The sequence below is a fragment of the Haemorhous mexicanus genome, chromosome 3 (genome assembly GCF_027477595.1).
Source record: "Haemorhous mexicanus isolate bHaeMex1 chromosome 3, bHaeMex1.pri, whole genome shotgun sequence".
Classification (NCBI taxonomy): Eukaryota; Metazoa; Chordata; class Aves; order Passeriformes; family Fringillidae; genus Haemorhous; species Haemorhous mexicanus.
The window spans coordinates 25,789,483-25,814,166 of record NC_082343.1 but is presented as its reverse complement, the minus strand read 5'-3'; the positions used below and the strand labels follow the sequence as shown (position 1 = coordinate 25,814,166).

General features: G+C 37.8%; 1 protein-coding gene across 1 annotated transcript in view; it reads right to left on the bottom strand.

The window, feature by feature from the left end:
* MTA3 (metastasis associated 1 family member 3) overlaps positions 1-24,684 on the bottom strand; it is a 137,103-nt gene that overhangs the window by 9,292 nt on the left and 103,127 nt on the right. The window contains exons 17-18 of the mRNA XM_059841159.1: positions 19,492-19,523; positions 12,170-12,324 (exon numbers count right to left, since the gene is read on the bottom strand). Of these exons, the coding sequence (XP_059697142.1) occupies positions 12,170-12,324; positions 19,492-19,523 (187 nt within the window). The remainder of the gene's footprint in view (positions 1-12,169; positions 12,325-19,491; positions 19,524-24,684) is intronic.

Sequence of the window (24,684 nt, the reverse complement as noted above, 5' to 3'; positions counted from 1 at the left end):
TGGAAGACTTTAATAAGCATGGGGCTATTGGAAGGCCGTTGCCATGAGCCACAAAGCTGCATTATACAACCCATACAGATGGCAGATAGAGTGATATAACCTTTATGAGATTAAAGAGGTGCTGCTGTAGATGTGCCAACATTATTTAAGGGTTTTAAGAGCTTATCTTATTTTTCTCCTCCAAGCAAGGAAATGTTTTCTTTTGCTAGTGTTTATCTTCCAATATTTTATCAATTCTTATGGAGCAAGACTGTTCTCTATGAACAATAACTTTTTGACACAACACTTACAAATTACAGCATCAGATCTTCCTAAGCAGCTTAAGATAATGTATTTTTTCAAGTACTGCATCACCTTGAGGGCTTCTCTGATGTTTTGTGTTTCAAAGCAACAGCTTACAGCTACTATGTATATATAGAAGGCCCTTAATAATGGGGTTAAAGCATTTTCTTTACTGGGAGGAAAAATCCCAGGTCAAGGGTTTAAAGCACAGACTTCTATGACTGTCATGCCTGACCTACTGTATGGCACAAGGCACCTCTGTCTCTTTCTACCTGCTTCTGATTTAAATCAAAATCACCTTGGAGCAGAAACCATCTCTTTATGTGCATGTCTAGAGCTCCTAGAACAACAGGTCAATCAACTTTTGAAATATCTACTGTGGAAATTATTTCTGTACAGTTTAATTGCAAACAACTGTCATGGCTTTTGGAATAATCAACTAGCTCAATAGATTTTTCCATATTTTCATTTCCCCTGAAAATATTTCCTTGATATTCTAAAGTGGTTTAGTAGAGAAGGAATTAAAGAAACAAAGTCCTACTCTCAGCACCACTACTCATTTTTCAGTTGAATGCTGGAACTGAAAAAACTTCTAACCCCTAAGAAAGGTTATGAAGAGATGCTGTCATACACTGGCCATCACATGATGAATAAATCTCGATCCCAACAATCAGCAGTGAGATTGTCCTCTCAGTTCATCTGTGGGCTTGGTATTTAGCACCAAGAGGCTAAGGTCACCTACTGCTGAGGCAACAAAGGTGACACATCAGTTTGGGTGCAAGGCTGACTTCTCACAAAAGCCAGAAGCACAGAGGCCCCACCAGGGGTAGAAAGAGTTAGAAAACCCAGTGTTCTAGTTGGTAGGAATGATGGACACCACATTCACACAGAGTGAGCATGGACTTGCCCTGTGTTTTGGGTGGAGCTTTGTGAGCTCAGCAGGGACAGCGCCTCACACGCAGCAGTGATGATGGCAGAGCCGAGTTCCTCAAACAGTCCTTCCCTCAAGGAAGGGAGAAAAGCCTGTCTGGGAACTCATGGCATTTCATCAGTATCCAGCTTTGTGTGGAATAGAATAGAGTGGAATAGAACTACTAAGTCCTAGCAAAGGAAGCTTGATGGAATGGGTAAAAAAGTAAATTCTTCATACTCCTTCAAACCAAACAATGGCTCAGGCTTGTAACCTGAGCTACAGGACAGCTGCTCTGCTCTCTACCTGAAATTCATTAGCCTCCTCTTAGTTACCTTACCCTGCAGAGCCTGCAAGGCAGGAAGTCTGCTTTATCCAATAAAGGGTTGCTTAACCGCTCCTCCCTGGGAAGGACACACAAGATCACTGCAGATGTGTCAATACAGCAGCATTCTGGGAATCCAGGGAGCCAGAAATCCTTCCACAGCTCACAGGCACAACCAGCAGATTTCAAGGGAAATCCTTTATTCTTCCTAACTATATCAGCTGGGTGAAGAAGAATTCCTACTCTACCAAGAGGAATTTTCAAAACCATCTATTTATTCTGCAGGAGGATGGCTGTTCTGTATATTGATTAAACATCACCTGCTATGAAATGAAAAATTTACTCATCTGGCAACATATAATTTTTCCTGAGACAAGCAAGAACCTAAAGAGAAGGTGCATCAGAGCAAGCTGGCTAACAGTGGAACACAATGTTGTTTTCAACTGCTCCCCAAACACCTTGCATATTAATTCACAATTTCAGCATTATCCCAGACTCTAAGATGACAAAAAGGTAAAGAACATACAACTTCTGTTTCTGGCCTTGAGCTACAAGAATTAAGTGTCATTTCCCCAGCAACGTTAAATACTGCATTGAAAATTTTCAAAAATATTGTGTCAACTAAATATGCTTATTTAAGTCCAAGATAACAGCAAACTCCCCATTATATTTTTCATAGGGAAAAAAAAAGAGATACCATACTTCTACAATATCATTAGTATTTTTCTGTCTTTCTTTTCTTACCTTGCTTATTCAATGAAGTTTTTGGCCTGAACATTGTGATTTACAGTATTACAGCTTATAACATTACCTGAGGCTCAAAAAAATTGACAATATGCTTCTGTTTTATCAATTATGCATACACTTTTCCTGGAATAACATATGTGCCAATAGGGTATATTTGGAGGAGGTTCTTGGCATCCTCTATACTTGCTATTAAGCAAGGGCTGAAAAATAAAAATCATTCAGTCTTACCAGAAACAGTTGGAGAGCCAAAGTTCCCTCACAAGCCCATCCCCTGGGGCATTGCTTCACACCATCAACCTCTCGCATAATCAGCAATTCTCTACACACAGAAGCTCCAGTGCAGAACATGGATTAGAAATCTGTAGTGTGTCATTGACAGAGGAAAGCTTTGCCACAGAATGATTTGATGCTGATTTCTAGGGTCATTTTCATGTCAAAGGTTGATGATTTTTAAATTTTTTAAAAAATATTTATGTGACCAAAGGTCTACTCAAGTTCATTTTCTGCCACTCATCCTGCTCTCCACATTTATGGCCAGCACTTTTCACACCAGTATCTCATAGTTCTTGTTGGACTGGCTAATTAAAAACTGCACAGCATCCTAAAGGTGTACACTCAAGATTACAGACAAAATGGTGGAGCTAGAGAAAGGCTGAATTAAATTACTTGTCTGGTGTCTCAAAACAAGAGGCAACCTTGGAATTTTAAAGTTTGGATCTGTATTTTCTTCACAAGAAAAACACTTGAATAGTATTTTGTCAAGTAAATGTTTTAGCCTCTACTCATAGCACAAGTTACAAAAACAGATAGTCAAATCTCCTTAGATGTTTGACAAGAGCTGTTAGTTATCTCTGTGATTGACTTTCACAGTCACAGTCAATATGTTCTCCGTGGTATTTTATATTTAAAATGCCTATGTAGTTACTTATGCAAGCTTTTTTCACAAAAAGAGACCAACTAACACTTGTTTTTCCACAGCCTTACCTACATTTATGCCAGAGGGTCATGAGTTTAAAAAAAAAACAAATTGTCAGGGAAAGTATTGAGAATGAATGATTAAATACGTACAACGACATATGGACTAATTCAGAATTAAACCCTCTAGGTGTAATTTGAAATGAAGACTCTGATAAAGGACAATTTAGAAATTAAATTTAGTGGGCATTTCTGTGTGAATTTTCAGACAGTGAGGATCACTGACACCATATTTTTGAACATACTCACCACAGTACAATTTTATAATCTTTTCTGCTATTTAACTTTAGCAACAATGTGTTCACCACAGGATTTACATAGTTTCCCTGCCCACATGTACATTATTGCTGTGTATTTCTCTGCCTTTAGATGAAATAATTCTTAACTCTGTGTCCAGCTGCTATGTTGCTCACATAGCACAGGAATCATAAAAAGTGAAAAATCTATCTAACAGTGGTATTGAACAGGATTTGAGGATTACAATCATCAATATCTAAGATCTAATGGGAGAAACGAACAGGGTTTATGCATAGGAATGGTGCAAATGGACTAATTTTAGCTCGAAGCTGATGTTACTCCAGCCTCACTATAGGTAACAATTGTATAATTAGTGTTCTCTCTATCTTTTCTTTCATATTAAGTATGTTGGTGTGGCAAGTTTGCATTTTTATTTTGCTTTGATTGTTTCCCAGAGTTTTGCCAGAGAAATTGGCTTCCCATAAAGATGCTTATTTATAGAAAAATTTCTTCTTGTTCAAAACCAAATTGGTTTTAACTCCCACAATAGAAGGCAGCCAAATATTACAAGATGACACATTCCCACTGGGTATGTGGATTTAGGAAAAAGCTAAGCAGCAAGCTAACAAAAAGCTGAGCCCTAAGACTTTCAGTAAAAACATTCGATAAAGAGGATTGGGTTCAGCTACATCAAATCCTCTGCGCAAACACAAAAAACAGCTTCTGAAAAAAAACCTTTTGAAATTGCCAACCATACTGCAGGAAACTCTAAATTTGTCAAGAACCATAAGAAAACGGGTTAAAAGAACAGGTTAAAGATGCATGGCATCCCAATCTAACCTCAGACATGCAGGGTGTACTGGGGGCTACGTGATGTACTCTAGCTGATGGGCTGAGCTCAGGAATGGATTTAAGGGCTCTGCTGAATTGGGTCTGGAAGGTCTAGCAAAGAAAACAAGGTTTTTGGAAAAGTCAAGTCCTTATATAGGAGCTTCTCCAGCAACATCTATGTTTAAGGCAATCCTTAATGCATTTATCATCCCTGTATTTCATATAAGTTGTTGAGGTTTTCTTTCCCTCCCAAGTTTCCCAAGACAACAAAATTTTACAAAAAGGCTCATTTTGGAAGTTGTGTTTCCCTTCCCAAATATAAAATTTTCTGGATATTCCTGCACCTACTGTATGAATGTGAGAGAACGTTTGTCAGCAGAAGTGGAGAAGATTGCAAGTGGCTGAATGACCCTCATAAATGTGCCTTTGTTTTTTAGCTGAGCCATGTGAATTAGCCACATTCAAGCTCTGACCTAAGATGCAATTACAAAGCCAACTTTGGTATCTAAGCCCCCCTGGAGAGGCAGCATATTTGAATTTCTGCTCACAACAGGGCAGGATCATTTCACAAGAGCCAAAGGTGTGACTTTTCAGGCAGCAGTAACTAGGTCATTTACAGCCATCTGTTCCTAGCCTCAGCCTCCCTGCGGTCATCACCAAAGCTGTGTGCTAATTAATTTTCACCTGCTAATCAGGGCAGACAGCTCTGAAACTAACAAATCATCCCGTTTCAGTCAACAGCTTCTGGATTCCTGAGGGTGGCATTTCTATGAGACTTGATTAACAATAAAGGTAAAGAATTTTCTTTGAAAGAAGATCCCCTCTAAGGCTCCTGACCTTCTCCATGTGGAGCAGCGCTCTGGAAGAATGAGAAGGTTTCATCTGATTCTTCGGAACAGGTGTTACCTGTTCTTTGCCTCCAAATCTTCAAGCAAGCACTTAAGCACCTTCTTAATTTTGAGTCTGAGTTAGATATATAAATACTTGGAGATACATCCTTAAAAGACCTGACTGACATGTTATGGGAGGTCTGTGAGGAAGCAAGGAACTGGGTCATGGTTTTCCAGGTCCTAGGCAAGTGCTCCCAACACTGCAACATCCTTCCACTGCCATGTGGCTTCAGACATGGCAAGCAGCTTACTGCCACTGAAACTCCATTTCAACGGGGAGAAGATAAATCCACAGCTCCAAACCAGAATGGGATTGTATTGCATTTGCTCTGAAGACTGATAAAACAAACCCCATAACAGCATGTGTTTTTCAAATCTCCCAGCTCTATCCGATGCCACAACTTACACTGAGCTCTGAGGGGTTTTTGTGAACATGCTTTCCTTATATATATCCATGCTTCCCTAAGTTTAAAAAATATTCACATTCTTCAAATGAGTTGTTTTAGTTCCATGGAATGAACCTGCTTTTAAAAACAAACATTTGCATTATCACAATAGTGCTATTTTGATTTAGTAGGTACTATAAAGGGTCCAACAGGAAAAAAATCATGTAGGTAAACACTGAAAGAAAAAATGTCTTTAAACCCGTGAAAGCTGCTCAATAAGAAATGAATGGTAAGAGATTATGATCTAGTTTCTATACTGCTGCTTGTGATTCCATATCACAGTACCTCAGCTGGGGCTCAGAAAAGCATGGTTTATAAGATGTGAAGAGTGCACAGCATTCATGAATAGACCACACGAAATAAGATCAAAATAACATCTCACAGAAACTAATATGTTCTCTCATGAGCATAAAACAGCTTTGAATGGAAGTTAACCAAGTAGGATGGCTCCTAAGCTGCAGCAAGGACAATTCCTCCCCGAATTCTTCACACACAGTATTGTCACAGTGACTGGAGAGAGCTGTCAGTTCAGTTCACCTGGACTCAGACGTGGCCAATCAATAAGATATTTGCAATCCTATCAGCAGGGATTAAACAGAATTCTAAGGGATATATTCTGTAATCCCTGCTTTTCAAGATGCATGACAACTATATAATACAACAGAAGTAAAGGAGATGGAAAATTACATCCTTAGAGGCTGATATGGCTTTTTGTTAGAGAGCTGGTGCATCACATTGTCAGGCTTGCAGCTGATGCTCCAAGAGTGCAGCCAGGCATCTTCTTGCAGCTGGTTACAGGACTGGGGTCTAAAGGCCATGGTGCCATGCAGGTAAGAAATGAAAATACACTATGCCCAGGATCCAAGTGTGGTGTAGTTCAAAAAAAGGATCAAATCAAAGTGCCTTATCTTTACAAAAAACAAAGGCCAAAAATACCTTTTTTTGTTTTGGCGCGCAATTTTTTTTGCACAGCTGGGGCCAGCTGGAAAAGAAAGAGTAAACATACCCATGGACATTTGTGTGATAGGAATTGTACGTGAGAAGAGGAAGAAGGAGCAGAACAGTTCGCCCTGGGACTCTGGCTCGAATGCAGACCTGCAGCTCTGCACTGTGTATCAGACCCCAGGCACCAAAGCCTTACTCCTCCAGTTTTCCCTTTTCTCCTGGCAACGTGCTGCAACTCAAGCACTGTGCATGACCTTGCCTAAGCCTGGATTAAAACACATGGGGGAGAGAGAAGGGGCAGGGGCAGGTCACCCACAACTCGGGCTTTGGTTCCAGCAGGTTTTCAGTCTGTGTTTCCAGGTACAGGTTGGGCTTTCCACAGATAAAGCTGCACTGCAGAGAGGGCCAGCAGCACGTGCAGGAGCACGAAGGGTGATCAGCACCAGCATGGCTCTCCCCCACTGCTGCATGAGAAGCAGACCACTGACAGCACAGCAAGACTCAACATTCTGCAGAAGCTGGTTGTCAGCCTCACATTCTCTTCTTTCTCGACATGCAACTTTGGATTTTAAGCTTTTTTTGTGTGTGCTATGAGACATGCATAAATAAAAATGAGTGGTACCAGGTAATTATCACAGCAGTTGTGATATCCTTACATAGCACCTCAACAAATCAGGGGAAGATTTTGCCTTTTGGAGACAGAACATGAAGTGAGGGATAAGAAAATCGCCTATATAATGCTGCCACAGGGATGCCTCTCAAATCATTTTATCAGCAAAAGAAGGAAGCCATGTCTGCTGGTAACAGCTAAAGATCACGTTCTAATTTTAGCAGTTGCAGTTAACTCATTCCCAATGGAGTTGCACTTACCGTGAGAAGGTTTCTAACTGCTTCAGCACTGAAAGGAAACAAGCATTGAGTCATTCAACTGCAGATCTATATGCAAATATGCTTTTTGGCCCATGAAGGGAAAGCACATAGAATCCGCTGCTATAGCGCAGGCAGCCAAACATTTCCACACATTTCTTATAATGCAAATGCTGAAAAAAAAAAATAATTCATTTACCAACCAGTGTTTTAGCTGTCCCTACACAAGTGAGATCATTGTCATGCACATGCACTCTGCTAGGGACAGAGCGTGGGTATAGGAAATAGAGGCACACTGCATACCTAGAATTGGTGAGAAAAGTTTTTGTCAACAGATATATTCCCCTTGACACTGAATGGTTCAACAGTAATATTGTTAATTTTACTCATGTGTTTATATCATATATAACTCAAGATATATAAGGCAAATATATTACATTTTACTAAGGCTCTGAAGACCATGATGATCAATTTTTTTCAATTATTAACTCCCAGAATAGCAATTCTGTATGCAGAATTTAGTTCCTCACATATGGTGATTTTCTCTGTTGACCTCTATTGGGCCTACAATAGAATCCACATCACCCAAAAGACTTCCTCAAAGCAAAGCCGATTTAGTACAAAGAAATGAATAAAATACTTTATAATTAGGAGACTTCTGGCTTATGCTCAAGCATGCACATAGTGCTAGGAGAATCCTAATATTTAAGGATATTAGAAAAAAGTAAGACACTCTTCTGGTGAGCAGTGAGAAACATGAAGTTCTTTAAAGAGTGATTTTTTTCAATGAATTGTGTAAACAGATTTGTACTTCAGAGTAAAATCTTAAGCAAGTTATTTTCCAGTAGGGATCGAGAATTTCTTTTTCATTTGAAAAGGATACAAATAAAGAAAAATACAAAAATATTAAATCCAGTAAAGGTCAATAAAATTACGTTGTAATGTCAAAAGGTAAGTGTTCTCAAACTGCCATGTGGTTTTCTGCCTAGATTAATCCCTGCTGTGAGCCTGTGCCTGATCAGGAGCAGGGAAATCCCATGGGAGCTGGTCTCACACAGGCATCAGGGAGGGTTTGGAATGAAGAGGGCAGGTAGTCACTAGAGATGAAATAGCAGAACTGGGGAGCTCTCTATTCGTTGGCAAACTTTACTGAGCACGCTGACAGTATTCAGAAGGACAACCACGTACAGACATAACAGAACTCATGAGGGTGATCCCTTCAAGGCTCTAATGTGCAGACAGATGGAAAAACTCTGTCTGTCCCCCAAAGTGGCCCTGGGCTGTAAGGACTGGGGCTCAGCACCGTGTTAGTGTGCAGCCACCTCTGCAGAGGCAATCGGGCTGGGAAGGAGGGAAACACAAATCCTACTGCCATTTTTCCCCAGATGTGCAGAAAATGATAAACAACGGGGGAGGAGATGGCTTTCAAATAGCTCCAGCTTAAAAACAAAGCTGAATTGTATGAGAATGTGCATTACAACTGATATAAAATACACTCCTGTTCTACTCAGAGGGGCAGATTAGCACCCCAAAATATGTTCAACTTCAGATGTAAACTCCAGTTCTTGTGTTTCCATGATACACAAGTTCACACTAATTTTTAAGAATACCTGCAGGCATTGTTGAACTATGGCCTGAGTGTAGAGAGAAGGGCACTGCCCTAAAATTCTAGGGTAACTGCAAGGGTTACCATGGAAAGCTCAGATGATATATAATTCCCATAGTTGTTTTCACTGCTCTTGATATTTCACATGCATTGCTACAAATATTTCAAATATGTGAGCAATTAGATACAGAAGAGTTAACTTTACAGAAATAATACTACTGCTTAAATTCAGAGAGGAAAGGGTGATTATTAAAAATTAATATTATTAAATTTTCTTCTAAAATGGAGTGATAAATATTTAATAAATAGATAGATATTTTAAATAGATAAATAAATTTATAGATATAAATAAATAATAGATATTTACCTTATATAGATATTTATAAATAATAATGTATAATAATAATAATGTTTTTAGATAACAATAGATGTTTACCTTATCTATTGATGAATAATATAATTGAGAATTCTCATGTGCATCTTGGGTTTGATAAGCATAAAATAGACTGGGTACCTCCTCTTTTAGTCTAGGAGCACTATTATTACTCTTTTTTTTTCCTTCCACAAATATCAACAATCTATTATTGGCTTTTTAAGCTAAATTTCTGTGAAAATTTACCCTCTAGACTCCCTACTTGATATTTTATAGAAATGTCCATCCTAAGCATTAATTCAGTAGACAAAAAAATATTTTAGGACAGAGAAATGAAAATTTTTGTGGACTGTTGCAAACAATACTGAAAAATATTTCCTATTTTGAAGGCTTCAATTACACTGAAAAATATTTTTCCTTTTGCTATGATTCACATGTGTCTCTCTCATATGTATTTTTAATGAACAAATTCACATGATAAAACAGATTGGATTCTGATGGAGCACAAAAAAAGTTCCCTAAAGGACCAGTTGTGACCTTAGATGGGGTGATTATTTCTGATCTGAGTGTTCAGAATATGTTCAAAACCCAATGGCTGCTCCCCAGCAGCTCATTCTCATTTGTTGCTTCTTTTGTTTTGTTTTTTCTTTTTCATTCTGTGTCAGGACTGGGTAAGTTGTGTGCTGCTTTTTCAAACCTCTCCTCCCTAGTCACCTCTTCCCATTGCAATTATATTCCATTCAACTTGGCTTTTCAACTCTGTCCTGGCAGTGCTGAGCTGTGTGATCCTCTATCCCAGGACAGGCTGCCTGGCAGGGACTGCTGTCTGTCTCCAGCTGCCCTCAAAGAACAGAGCATTTAATTGTTCTCTTGGACATTAGGGCATTCCTAGCAGCAGAACCAGGCAGTGCTTTCCACTTGGAGCTCTAAAGGCTGGAGACTTGCAGAGCCTAGAGGAGAGCAAGCTAGTCCAGCTCTAAATAATCTCGGAGGAAAGGTGAAAGGAATCAAAGGAAAAAATTAGAAAGGAGACACATGTGAGGGAAGGAGTCAATGGAGATGGTATGAGGACAGGAGAGTACCAAAAAATAAAAGAAAAAATAGAAAACCTCTGTGAAAGACAAGGAACAGATCTCATGTGAAATAGAGTTTCAAAGGACAAAAAGCATTCCCTGCTGTGCTGCTCCAGCACCTGCCAGAGTGATGCAACAGCACATGTTCAGGCACCTCCATGTTTGAGGAATGTCAGCGAGGTCCAGCTTCCCTCTGTTCCCCATACCAGTCACTTTAAACTGTTCATTACTTGGAGTAGAGGAGCAGACCCCTGAGCACTGAGACCCTTGTTTGTGCCCACCCTGCCTGCAGAGCCAGAATCAGCTCTGCTTTCTGCCTGGTCTGGGTATGGGGTCTGCAGCCCTGGGAGCGGGGAGAGGGATTTCTTAGGATGAGAACAAGCAGAGCTATCACAGAGGAGTGATTTGCAAAGCCGGGACTCATCACACTACACTTCAACCAACTGCAATTTAAACATCTAGTCCAGGTAAATTGTCTGGGCTGCCTCCCAGATCAGTGGAGAGATCACTGCCCATGTAAGACTTCTCATCCTTTGACAGGCATTTCTCTATAACACTAGGAAAAAATTAAATTGAAAATTCTAAAACGTCAAAAGGTAATCAGTCTCACTTTCAGGATCCAATTGCTAAGGATTAGTCTGATATTACCAAAGTCTGTATCAAACAACTCTCAAAATGCCGTCAATCTGGGCTGGAATCAGAAGCCTAAGAGCTCAGCAGCTCAGTAGCCTCTTACTACTCTCTCTGAATTGTTGCATTCCTCATAAAAAAACCCAAGAAATTCCAAAATTAATTATGCTGAAATAACCACCAGATTATCATGTGCTAGTATGTTAACTTTCCTAGCTGAATCTGCCATTAATGGGATTAAATGTGCACGTTTTCCATGCTTATCTCTATGTTCTTTCTCTTCCCTCTTTTTATTATTTACATTTTTCTTCAACTACCAGATTTTCTAGGCTTGTGAAATAATCACAGAAGTGAGGGATAGTCTGATGTAACTTGTTGTAATTAAGCAAGATGTTAAAAGGTTTTTTAATAATGGGCCCTTTTAAAAAAAAAACAACAGACTGTAACTTCCTGTCTTAGTCTGAATTAAATCAAGGAAGGGCCAGACAGGGGAAGACAAGAACAGAATAGAGGAACCTCCAGAAAAATAGTGACTCTTCCAGGATATCAAGCACTTTTTGGGAAAGCAAAACCTCGTTAAATTTTACCAATTGATCTGTAAATGAAAGGTTGAAGGAGATTATAATCTCAGTTTCTTTTAAAGGAAATAAACTTCTAGCCTGGAAAAGATGCTATCAGCTATATATTTCTCAGCTGTATACTATTTTTCAAGTTCTGAAAATTTCAGAGGATAACCTACACTGCATTTATATTTTGCTGGATGATCAGAGGTGCCCTAAACTTGTATACGAACTAAAATAAGTGAAATTTAAAAGTTCTAATCTTTGCCACAGAGAAGTAGCACTAAGTGTTATTAATGAAATGCTGATAATATTAGTAGATAGAAAATGAAAAGTTTGGCATGTGCCAAGCATGAATCTTTGCTGTAATGCAACCTCAGATAACAATGTCAAAAACTGTTATTGAAATAGTGGATCAGTAACACGTATGCAGTGAAGCCTCATTCCCTGCTAAGATTTCATTTTTTCTTACCTGGTCTCTTCTGTAGCTATAAAGAAGCCATCATCTGAAGCATCAAGCCAATTTTGCCTCTGTCTCTTTATCACTGGAATGGTGCTTGTCTTAATGGCACTTGCACTGGCTTGCAAGGCCTTCCCATTAGTCATGTGGATGTGGGGAGCAGCATGCTGAAATCATAATAAAAGGGAAAGGTGTTTGTCTGAGAATAAGCATAATTCCATTAACAAATTCTGCTGCAAAGGGCAGCCTACACACATCTCAAAAGCTGGCTCATCAGCCTCAATCAGTACCTGGGGGTAAGATAACAACCAACCTGGGCCCACTGACATGTTTTATGCATAGGTTTTAAAGCTCTTTAAAAACTTAATTAACTATTGCTAATGCCATTTTATACAAAAATATATTGAGGCATGAGTCAATGCTATGAACTAAGCAATTCAGAAACAGAAACCCATTGATTTTAGGAGAGAATTAACATTTTCTGAGCAAAAAAACTAACATCCCAAGCAATTAGACACAAGACCCATTTTTTCATCCAACTATGGCATTAAACTAATTTCAGAAAATGCATACTTCTCACTGTGCAGGTCCTTACTCTGCCTGTCTTTGTTTTAAATGGAAGTCACTGAATAAGATAAGTGGTTTGGTCCTGCTGTTAACCTGGATGGAAGCAGGAAAACAAAGGTTTATATCACCATGTTGATGCCATGGTTCTTAGGTTTACTCACTGGTCTTTATCTAGTTAGAGCTACCTGCAATACATCTGCATTCCTTTCACAGCTGATAACGTCAAACTGTAAATGATGCATTGATTTTCCACTCAACCTTTACCCGGAGTTATTGTGCAATGAGAGCAAGTACTCCGATCTAACAAGAGAAGCTGCCTTCTTACACATGAGGAGAGAGTGAAAATGTTTTCTGTATCATCTGTAGCTAATGATCTGGAAGAATACACCATGACAAAAATGTTAATCTTGGAAATCTTAATCTTGTTTCCCACGTAATCGATTAGCAGCAGGACTAACAACAATTGGACAGAACTAGTTATGGTAGAAGACATTATACAAAGATGAAAATTTGCTGACTTTATCTCACATGGATTCAACATCATGTTTTCTTAGGAAGAAGTACTATTTTCTTGGTGAAATAGCACCAGAATTCCACATTACTGATCGCATTTTTGTAACATTCCCCAAATGCACCCAGTGCCGCACATTCGTGGGAGTACCCCCTAATTAGGGGATCAGCATCACAGTCAGGAGTGAGGAGGGACTGGTAGCACCCACAAAACCAGCAGAACAGAGCACAGAACTGATCTCTTAAATCATGTCATAAAAACACAAAAGCCAGAAAATATAAACAAGTAGGACAAATTTTATGCATTGGACAGAAAATTTCCATCTATCCATTATGCTACAATGAGTAACTGAGCCATCTCCTCTGTGATTCCTTAGATCTCATGTAACAAAACCAAACAAGAAGAGGAGAAACAAGACATCATATTTGAGTGAGTCACATATAAATCTTTCTTAGAGCTAAACTATTTTCCTTTGTCTTAAAAACAAAGAAGATTTAGGGTGAATTTAATTGTTGCACACAGGATCATTAATCTATCTTTGTAGCCCTTTAAAAATATTTACTTAAGTTTTTTCCATTTTTTCAATCAGTGTCTAGACTACAGTTTGGCTTTCACATATTTTTTCATATTGGCTCTGGCGGGGAAAAAGACATAAATGACATACTACTAGAAGTAATTCAGCTCTTATTTAGAATAAATTCAGGATAAAGTACATAGGTGCTATGAAATTAGAAATTCATTAAGGTTTTTAACTGCTTGTACGCAGAGGGTGGTGCTCAGAAAGGGAGTAAGGAGTCATGCATGGAAAACATTGCCACACATCACATTTCCCCTTCAATATTTGTGTCTGGCAATTTCCTATGCCATACACTACAGAGGAACATTCCAGGGCTCCAATGGTATATTTTTGTTGTGCTTCCCTACTCCATAATGGGTTTAAAGTATCTCATGTAATGGATCAGATCTTTTCCCAGGCTCCTTTCTAATACACCATTGAATGTTTCCTTTAGTCAAGGCAAGAAGTGCAGGAAAAAACATTCAGAAAATTTACAAGTCACAAAAAGTGTCTTTCCTGTGGCATAAACTCTGAAAAACAGTAAAGCCTGATGGAAAAAGTACTTGTCTTTTCACGACACTTTTTCTCCTGGCAGAGCCAGATATTGTAACTAATTCTGAACTTCTGGTTTTTTCTACTTTTATTAGCCCCTAACCCTCATTCTAGGCAAGAGATAACATTATAGAAAACTACACAAGGCTTACAATATCATCTCATTTCTGTTGCATCAAATTGGTTAGGATTTTCTCTTTTATTTCCCTTCTACCCCAGCATTTTCAAGCTTTTTGAATAAATTAATTACCTTTCACAGAAGGACAAGAGAAAATAAGACCATTGTTCTCCAGTCTGTGCTAGGGACCACATTAATTTCATGTTAATAAAAACAATTGAAGCTCTTGACCAGGAAATCAGCTCTTTAGTTCCTCTCAAAAAATATATTCACCAATGCATATGAAAATGAGCATTCAATGCCACTGTCACTAATATCAACACCAAGAGCAAAATGAACTTTCATACAAAGTGCTCGTAAAATGCTTTTCTTTTTTGATGATAAGGAACTCAAATTGTCCCTCCTAGAACACAGTTATGCCAGAAAGGGTATGAAAGCCTCAAGAATACTCCCTGTGACCACAGAAGTCCTTCTCATTTAAAACTCTTGCAAAAAGCTTCAGTAATTTCCCCAGAACATCACCTTGTGCAATCAGCTGCTGCTGCTTTGATTTTGAGTCTGTACATCACTAATGAGATGTGCTTTGAGTTTGCAACACAGCCACTGGTGTTAAGGGTCTGCAAGCCAGGACCACATCAGAGCAGCACCTGAGCATCAGGAGTTTGCATTGTGGACAAATCTTCCTCTGTGATGAGTGACTCCTTTCTCCCTAGTTCTTCACCTCAGTCTGAGCACATGCACTGAGATCTCTTGTTCCTCTGCGACAAAACTGTTCCGTGCTCAAAAGACATCAGGAGAAAAAAACTTCTCAAGACAAAGGGAGTTCAGATTCAGGCAAATTTATGTCCCTAAAGAGCACAAATATTTCAGTCATCATGGGGTAATCTCTGGGAAGAGTCTCACCTGTCAAACAGGTGGTGTCCAAGCTGCAGAGTGAACAAAGGCAATCCTTCCAAGGTCTTCAGCAAGGAGGACTTTACATAAAGACTGGTGGTTGTGCAGCTTCACCTGCCCCTTGCTGATCCATTTCTCTGCTGCTTGCAAGTGCTGCTCATCAAAACTCACCTGGCAGGGGCATGAATTTCCCATCTGCATTCATTTCACAGTGGACAACTGAGACACCTCCAACTTCCAAGGAATGCAGCTGATTCCTTCACAAAACAGCTACATGTCTTTGTCCCTGTCAAATCTTCTGGGAGCAGCAGCACTGAGTTACAACTGTAAATCAGGTCTTTCAAAACAAGGTACACCTGGCATAAGGCTTTGCTGTGGCAGGGAAATCCAGGAAATGACTGCATAGGATCACTACACACATGATATCTGCTCAGTGGCAGCTGTGAGTCCAATGAAGTCTGGATACCATCCCTAAAACACCTTAAATTAAAGTGGCAATTTAATATAGCATTTTTGTGATCAAGAGTACATATCCTGTCCTCACTGGCCCCCAGAGAAGTCCAAAGACACTGAAATGCATGATGGTAAGACAAGAGAGGAATCCTTACAAATTCAGAAATGGGACCCAGATCCTAAATTCTAGCCAAGGATCCTGCCTATAAGTTGCCCAGTTTGTACTGCTATATAAGTGGTCAAACATTTAATCATTGAGAGCCACTAAAATTCTGAAAAGACACTCAGATCTGAAAAGACATTCAGCTTTGAAATAAAATGCATAACACAGTAATTCAAAGTGTAAAAATTAACAGTGAACATTTGTACTATGGCTGAAGGAATGCTTAACTAGACTACCATAAATTCCTAAGCAGATTTCAATTTATGATATCTTATTTTTCTCCCATTGTTTCTAAAAGGAAAGCATTCCCTTTGCCTTAAATTAACATTTTTAGGTTGTTTTTTTTGTTGTTGTTGTATCTTTAAACAAAAACAACAAAAAATCAATTGAAAGCAAGCAGAGCAAAAGAAGCTCTCTACAAGGAGAAAGAAATCACTAGAAGAAATCAGCTATGCTCAGATGACTGGCAATAACCCATATTAATTGGTTCCATATATTTTGCATTGACCTAATTATACAATACATCATTTAAACGAGTTTAGAATTACCTCAAGTTTAAATCATTTTATTGATTGTCTTTTTGGTATTGATTCTCTTTTGCCACACCTGAAGTATTCCTATTTCCAAAGGGATTAGCATTATACCTTTAATAAGCATCAAGGCTTGGGGCCAGTTTACTTATTCACAGAAATGTGAGATGAATGCAAAAATTAATACCCAAAATCTCTACACAGCATGAAGTTGCAAATGTTGATAATAGTATGCAGGCACACAACCACTTTGGGTATAGAATTTCATTTAGAAACCCAAAGGCTATTAAAAATGAAAGATGCTCAAACAACAGATCATATACTAGAAAATAACCAAGTACTCAACACAAGTGTAACTTTGGAACCTCTGGATTTGCCACCAAACCTTTCACAAATACCTACAACAGTTGTAATGCTGAAAATTTTGTGTTTTGTGTGAAAATGCAATGCTGCAATCACTTTTCTGTGCAAGGGAAACAGGCCCACCAAAAAACCCCAAAAGAAACAACCCCCGTAAAAGATGACACCTGACTTGCCAAAGCCTCTGGGCCAAAATACTGCAATTTTTATAGTCCCTGTTGGTCATATATGGCACACACAAGCTATATAAACTCTGAATAAATTATGTCTTCGAAGGTATAATTTTGAAGTAAACAGTTATTTATGGAAATCAGTAAATTAGTAATGAAAGATTAACCTAGGCAACTATGCACAGAATGAAAGGAAATTTATTTCATAGTTAAAAGAGAGCATGCTCTCCCTCTCGCCTCATCACACAGATCCTTCAAATATTTTCTGGGTTTTTATTTTTATGAACAAGAATCTGAAACAAAAAATGGCAGCTATCACTGCATTTAAATACAGAAGGAAAATTCTTGTAATGTCCTCAGAAAAACTGGACTTCATTTTTTTAGCAGAGCACACTCTATACCTTGATGGCTTTGACTTCAACATAAATCTGAATTTTCAGAGACAGGATCAGACTTAATGCCTTACATTATTTCAACACCTATAAATGCAACTTTAAAGAAGTGCAAAAACTTCCCCTTGGTAAGACAAAAGTTCTTTTACATCAAAGCAGCCAAGGCAGTAATACAAATTTGCTGTGGTACCTCTCACATTCTGATGACTACAAAGGTCCTGCTTTAACATTTTATGTTACAATATAACTGTAATCAGTCAGAAAAAGGGGACTTAATTTCAAAGTATTTATTGCAGTAGCATTTTACATTGGCTCTCAGCAGCATTGCTTTACTACATCTGTATCAAATGTATCATCTCACTCTGTTTCTAATGCAAGGAATACCATATTTCCTGGTTTTACTGACAGTTTCTACTTACTCACTGGGGAGTCAGAAATTTTCTTTTACACATTCAGTTATGCTTTAGATGCAGAGTAGAGCAGACATTGCTGTAGCAATTTCTCACCAAGAAGAATACTTACTTTTATTTCTACCTTTATTTAAATGCAATGAACAATTACTACACACTGACTGCAGAATATTCACTTGAGGTCTGAGCCATCTGAGCTGTCAGCAGAGTGGTCTGGAGAGGTTCAAATACAGGAACCTCAAGAACTCAGGCTATTTTAAAGCCTTTTCCTTCTCTCTTTAAAAGTTAGGACATGTTTTGGTGTGAGAAAAAAAAATATATACAGGAGAAACCCTCACACTTTTGGCTCAGTTTTTAGAACTGTTCTGATACATTTATGGAAAAGAAAGACTGAGCATCTTCAGAGTACAATTAATAGGACAAAAAAAGAGTAAAGCTAAAGCAGAGTGAAGGGTTCACCAGCTTCAACACAATTGCCCTGCTCTTTTTCCAAAACCAATGCTGCATGGAAAAAACATTGAAAAGTTTTTCAATCCCTTCCAAAATTTTATAACAGAGGAATACACTTGAATAACTGAGCATCTTCTCTGGAAATGGGTGTGCTTAAAACAAATTCATGACCAAGAAAGACTACATCACATCCAGTAGGAAACAGAAACATCACTTTTCCAGACATCTCTACTATTTTGAAATCTGTTGTGCTCTGTAGTCCTTACCTAGTTATAATTCATTTGCACTGAATTATTAATGGCTATTGATGATAAAGTCAATGAACTATACTAACCCTTTATCCCCTGTGGAATGAAGAAATCCATGGGAATTTACCTGTCCCAAAAGTGCCATACATAAAGAAGATATAAACTGGAAGGGACATCCTAAAAATTGTAGGAATGGAAATAAACAAGCTCATGTCATGATTTGCTGGGGCTTATTCTAAAATTTCAACACTCACCTCAAAAACTGGTATTTTCCAAAAGCACAAAGCCCTCTCCTCAAACACCCACAGGACAGGCATCAATCATTCCCTGTCAGAGTAAGGTTTTCTCTATGTGAATTGTTGTTCAGCCCTTACCTAACTTCATTATGAGTTTGAAAAAGAAAGAGATCAACATTTCTCACTCTAGAAAAATGCAAGATAGTCACTAAGTGCGTGACATTTTTTTTTTACATAAAGCTTTCTAATCTCATTTTTGAAGGTGTATCTATCCTCATAAACATTTCCCTGTTTCTGGAACCCAAATTATCAAACTCAAGGTAAAGTCAGAAACCAGCCTCTGAGGAATGTTATCAAAAAATTACTTGGCTATTGTTCTGAAATTTAAATGTGCTCTGCCCCATGTGATATAGATAGAATGCAAGAAATTTTATTGACATTAATTTGACATAATAAAAAATTACTTAAACATAGAACATAGAATTGTAGTTGAATTTTTCAGCTATTCAAACTGACAGCACTGTTACCTCTTAAGCTCTTTAATCTCTGATTTTTTTCCTCAAGATTTCTCATGAAATAAAGACAGACTCATTTTATGCCTACAATGATATTGGAATTAAAAAAAAAAAGCCAATGGCTTAGGATACTACTATATCTATTTTGTTTTAAAGGAAAATATCATAGCTATAGGCAGATCAATACCTATAATCTCCTCTATACTTACCATGATTGTTCTTGTTGTATGGCTGGATGATTCTGGAAAATAAAAGAACCACAGCACATTAGAATGTTTTCTTTATCCACAAAAGCCCTGTGCTCTGATCCTCACCCTGAAGGCTAAGATGCTACTGCTCAGCTACAACAATGAACACATCAAAAATGCAGAGACTGGAAAGATTTCTCATGAAATGAGCACGAGACTCATCATTGGTCCTGAATATATATGGCATGCTATAATGTGCTGTTAACTGCACTCATTCCCTTTGCTTAATTATCCTCTTCTGCAAGAAAATATAAAAATTGAACTAATTCATAATTCAGGTTTGAAGAAGTTTTTTCATTATGCTTTCAACATATGGCATCATGAAGGGTTAGCTCTGCAGACAAAGATACAGATAGTATCAACATAATTCCATTGCTATTCCCATTTCAAAAAAAAGTTTGTAAAACTAGACTACCCTTTTTCTTAGACTTTTGAGGTGGATGCTCAGTTTGAAACTGACAAAGTTTTTTGAGAAATGCAACATGAACAAAAGTTAATTATTCTCTCCCATATGATAAATCAGGAGTCAATCAACTGAGCTCATGGTTATAGTTATATAAATTGCAGAGCAATCACTACTAGGCCAATAATTAATATAGATTTCACCTTGCTGTTTAACTCAGATTACTTTTGCTTTTTACTTTCCCCAAGAACCAGAATCACATTCTCTTTGGCTTCAAGATGGTACAGTTCACATATAAGAGACTTTGTTCTTTTTCAAAGCAGTGCAACTTCAGTAACAAAACATAAACAGTTAAAAAACCTGCAAGAAAACTCACTGCTGGTCTATAAAATGAAAGATTATACTACCAGCAGTCTCATAGACTTGCTCAAAAATTTGGATAGGACACCTTGTTGGCTATAGAGAGTTCTTAAGTAAGGGGCATTTATCAAAACCACATGTTTTTATAAAATGTACACAATTCTGAATAAATTGAATCAGCAGAGTCTCAGTTTTGTAAGCAAGATAAATGCTAAATAATTGCTTTTTTTTTTAATTCTTGTCTTGGCTCCAAATTGCAACTTACAGGGTTTCCAACTAGTATCACTTGCACTAAGAATTCTTGAGGGATTTTATTAGTGTTACAAATTGTATTAAAGAGATTAAAAAGACATGAGAATAGCTGCATATCTCTCTCAAAAAAACAAAAAAAAGTAATTACACTCTTAAAGTAGCATTTCCCTTTCATTTTGAGGAGTCACCTTGGTCTGAAGGTATAGTTCAATCGCTGATAGAAAAAAGGTAAGGCATTTTAAACATCTCAAACTATTTTTAAACTCCAACATTCAACAGAAACTCCAGTATCTAGTTTACATTTACATTTCTTCAAGTCTTCATCCTTAATCAGTTTTAAATGAGAAATATTTATATCACTAAGATCACATTGACTGTACTGTAATGTGAATATCTACCTAAAGCCAGCAATATCTTAGTTGTGAGCTCCTTTACCAGCCCTCTTTTCCCTTCTTTTTTCATGCAAAAGTTATCATATATAAATATATATTTAGGTCACCAGTACTCTAGGCAATTTTTAAACTGGCAGTATAAGAACTAAATATTGTGATAGTCTACTGCTTCCTGATACTTGAACAAATTTGGCATTCTTATAGAGTGAGAGAAGATCACAGCAGAGTGAAGAACTCTGTAATCTGTTATATTTTTATCTTCACAGTAATTTTTGTTATTAATTTATTTTTTTAACATCCCAGTAAAATAACATTTCAGGACCTGAATATTCCTGGGAAAACACAGAGACTGCATTAATGGAGTAATAAATAACTGAGATGAAGATTCATTCCATTTATAAGCATAAATATCCAGAAAAAAACCCCAACCACCTTATCTCCAAGAGCACAATATTTCCTGAAGAATCCCCAATGTAGGCAGAATTATCCACAAAGTTAAACACAAAGAATGGGGTTTCTCTTCTCTTGAAATACAGAAGAGATACATTACAGAGTGTTTTCAGTCACTCCCAAAATGATCAAAGCCCACAAACAAAAATCCACATTTTTTACACAGAGATACTTGAAACCTTCCCTCTTACTCAGAGGTGCTGTGCTTTTGGCATAGCTCTATATGCCAAATCTATAAAAACTGCGCTTAGCCATGATTGTCCCAAAATACACAGACATGCTCTCACTCAGTTGTCTGTGAAACTGAGAAGATCTCCCTAAAATGAGCTGAGGAACAACTGAATTTTCCTGGAAATTGTTAAACAGTGCATTTCTGAAAAGAACCTGACAGATGCTCTTAATGCAGTGCCAGCAGCTGTTACCTCCAGGATATTACCATATTGATAACCTAATAATAAAACCCAGCCAAGGAGTGAAAAAAGGTGTTCTATTTGTAAATATCCCTTTTATATCATGCAACAGAATCATTCTCTTTTTTTGCATGTATTTTTCTTGCTGTAGATATGAAATGTCATCCAAGTTGCCAAACACCAGAGACCTGAGTATATCCATAAATACAAAGGCAGGAAAAGAACTGTTTAAAAAGTAGATAAAGTCAAAAGATTCTAGGATTAGCAAAGACTACTAATTAAGGTGCCATTGTTACAAAATTTAAAGTCTTATATACTCTGATATACAAATATTCAGATTTTAGAACTGAGCAGACACCAATTTCTTCCAGAAAATAATTACACCCTGACTTGGCAGGTTTTGAAAAACACTTATGCAGGGACACACCAGCCAGTTTTGTGGAAAACATTTAACTAAGGCAACTAAGGAAGAAATCCCTTGCTTAAAAAGGCAGTCACACAGCATTAGAAACCTTTACAAAATGTCTGCACACCAATGCAAACTCCAATTGCAGCTTCAGGGCATCAGATGTTACTTAAAAACCACAACATTCTTGGTGTTGAACAGAACAGAAAACAGAACTTTGGATTTTCATTTTTATCTGCCAGGTTCTACAATGCCTTAGAGAATTTATATAATCTGGCGTGAATTTTAGTGAAACTGGCACCAGCGGGCACTTGCAGCAAAGGATTTTGTGCAAGACAGTGATCTGAATTTGCACCCTGCAGCAGGAAGGGAACTCCAGGGTGGAGGCTGGTTCTCCCCTTAAGGCCAGTGAGTGCCAGGGAAGTGGATTGCTCCATTTTAAGCAGAAGTGACCAGACATCATCACCACTAACAAGGACTTGTAGTGCTGTGATGTGGGGGAGTTTCAGCAAATGCAGTTTCAGCGCTGCCAAGATGTTCATAAGTTTATTATTGTGGAGAAATTGATGCACCACCAACAGAAACAGCCTAAGATGCACCTGTGCCCTTTCTACAACATATTTATTTGAACTCAAACAGAAATGAGTAAGCTGTAGAAGACATTTCCTCACATTAGAATGTGCTTCACCAACCATATTGATCAATCAAGTGTTTCTCCCAGTTTCCAGGCAGTAGGACACCATAAAACTTCCCACTGTAAAACCATTTAAGGCTAAATCAGAAACAGTGCACTGCTTAGGGATGGTGTCAGCTACATAATTATTTCAAGTTTACATATCATTTTCCAGCAACATGCTACTTTTTATTACATATTAGAACCCTTTTCCAGCTGTTCATGTGTTATTTGTATATGTGGTATTCTTTATTTCTGCTGATAGAAAAGTTTCCTGGCATTTCTCTTTTTTATGTAAGAGGATCATCGCCAATAGTAATGGGTGAAACGTGTCCTACTTCTAAAACTTCCAAAATAAATGTGCTTGAAGATAATGTGATTTTGACAGGTGGAAAATCAAGGCAGACTGGCAATATCAGAACTGTTCAATCCTACCAACATCTCAGCATAAGACTTTAAAGGTTAATTTCACTCAGGAGCACCACTTTATGAAAAAAACTGAGAAAGGAAGACTGCTTCATTATTTCTCCTCCATTTGGGTTATGAATGTTTTGAGTAACCAAACACAATTGGTTTTTTTCCCTCCCAGTTTGTAGCAACTGAACAAGTGACATTTTTGATTCAAAAATATTAATAAAAATATATAAATACATATGTATGTCTGATAGTAAGAATGATTTTTGAGGAAGACTGTTACTCTCCCAAGACAGAAATTCAGAAATTTTAAACACTGGAGAGACTATACGGATGGAAAAAAAAAAAAGAACAAAGAAAAATAAAAAAAATAAAAAAAAAAAGAAAAAAGAGAAAAAACCCACAACCAACCAAACAAAAAAACTCCACAAAAAACCACACCAAATATCACAGACCAGACACAGGATCTTTCCAGTTCCACTGCCTAAGCACTTTGTAAAGATGCCTTCCCTATTGCATTATGTACTAAAATTGTTAGGAATTATTGCTCTGCAATCACAGCTTCCAAAAAATAATCAACCTACTTGCCACTAAACATACACAGAAGCACTTTGAGTATGAACTCCAGATCTTGAATCCAGAACCCATAACTCAGGAGGTAATATGCTGCTAATCCTGTTATCAAACAAACAGGATTCTCTTTCTGCAGCTGTAATTCTTTAAAATAATAGTAGGGGAAAGTAGTGATTGTAGGAATTAAGCTCTGGCTATCTGCATTGTGGTTCAAATGTTAACTTAATTACAGTGTTGTTTCCTGTTTGAAGAGCTGATTCATTCTGCCAATTAGGAAAGCCAAGGTCACTGCAGTTTCATACACAATACCTGTATATTAAAACAAGAAACACTGACTCAACAGCAGAAATGGGGCACTTTACCATGTAGAGCCCTTCCCTCCACCTGGGATCCCACATGCCTGGCTCCTTCTGGTCCCTGCTGCCACCAGTGGTACCAGAAACACGTGCTGCACTGGTGACTTCAGGGATGCAACACACCAATTTTTCATAAGCATTCATGTCCTCGGCACAACAAAAGCAAAGTGATCTATGGCACACTCAAAGTAGTCCTTTAAAGCATGAATGTGACTCTAGATTTTTGCTTTTCTTGTGAATCAATTTCAGGCAAAGAAGTCTTACAAAACCAAAGACAGATTTTTGAAAGAAAGGAATAAATGCCAAAGGAATCAATAATAGTGCCCTATTCAATTTCTAATGTACTTTCACCCTGGGAAATAATTCACATTTCTCAAGACACAGTAAACCTGAGCATTTCAGTTGAATGGATATTGTATTTTGACTTTGGCATAACAAAAGTAACTGCTGTCTGTATTTTAAAAA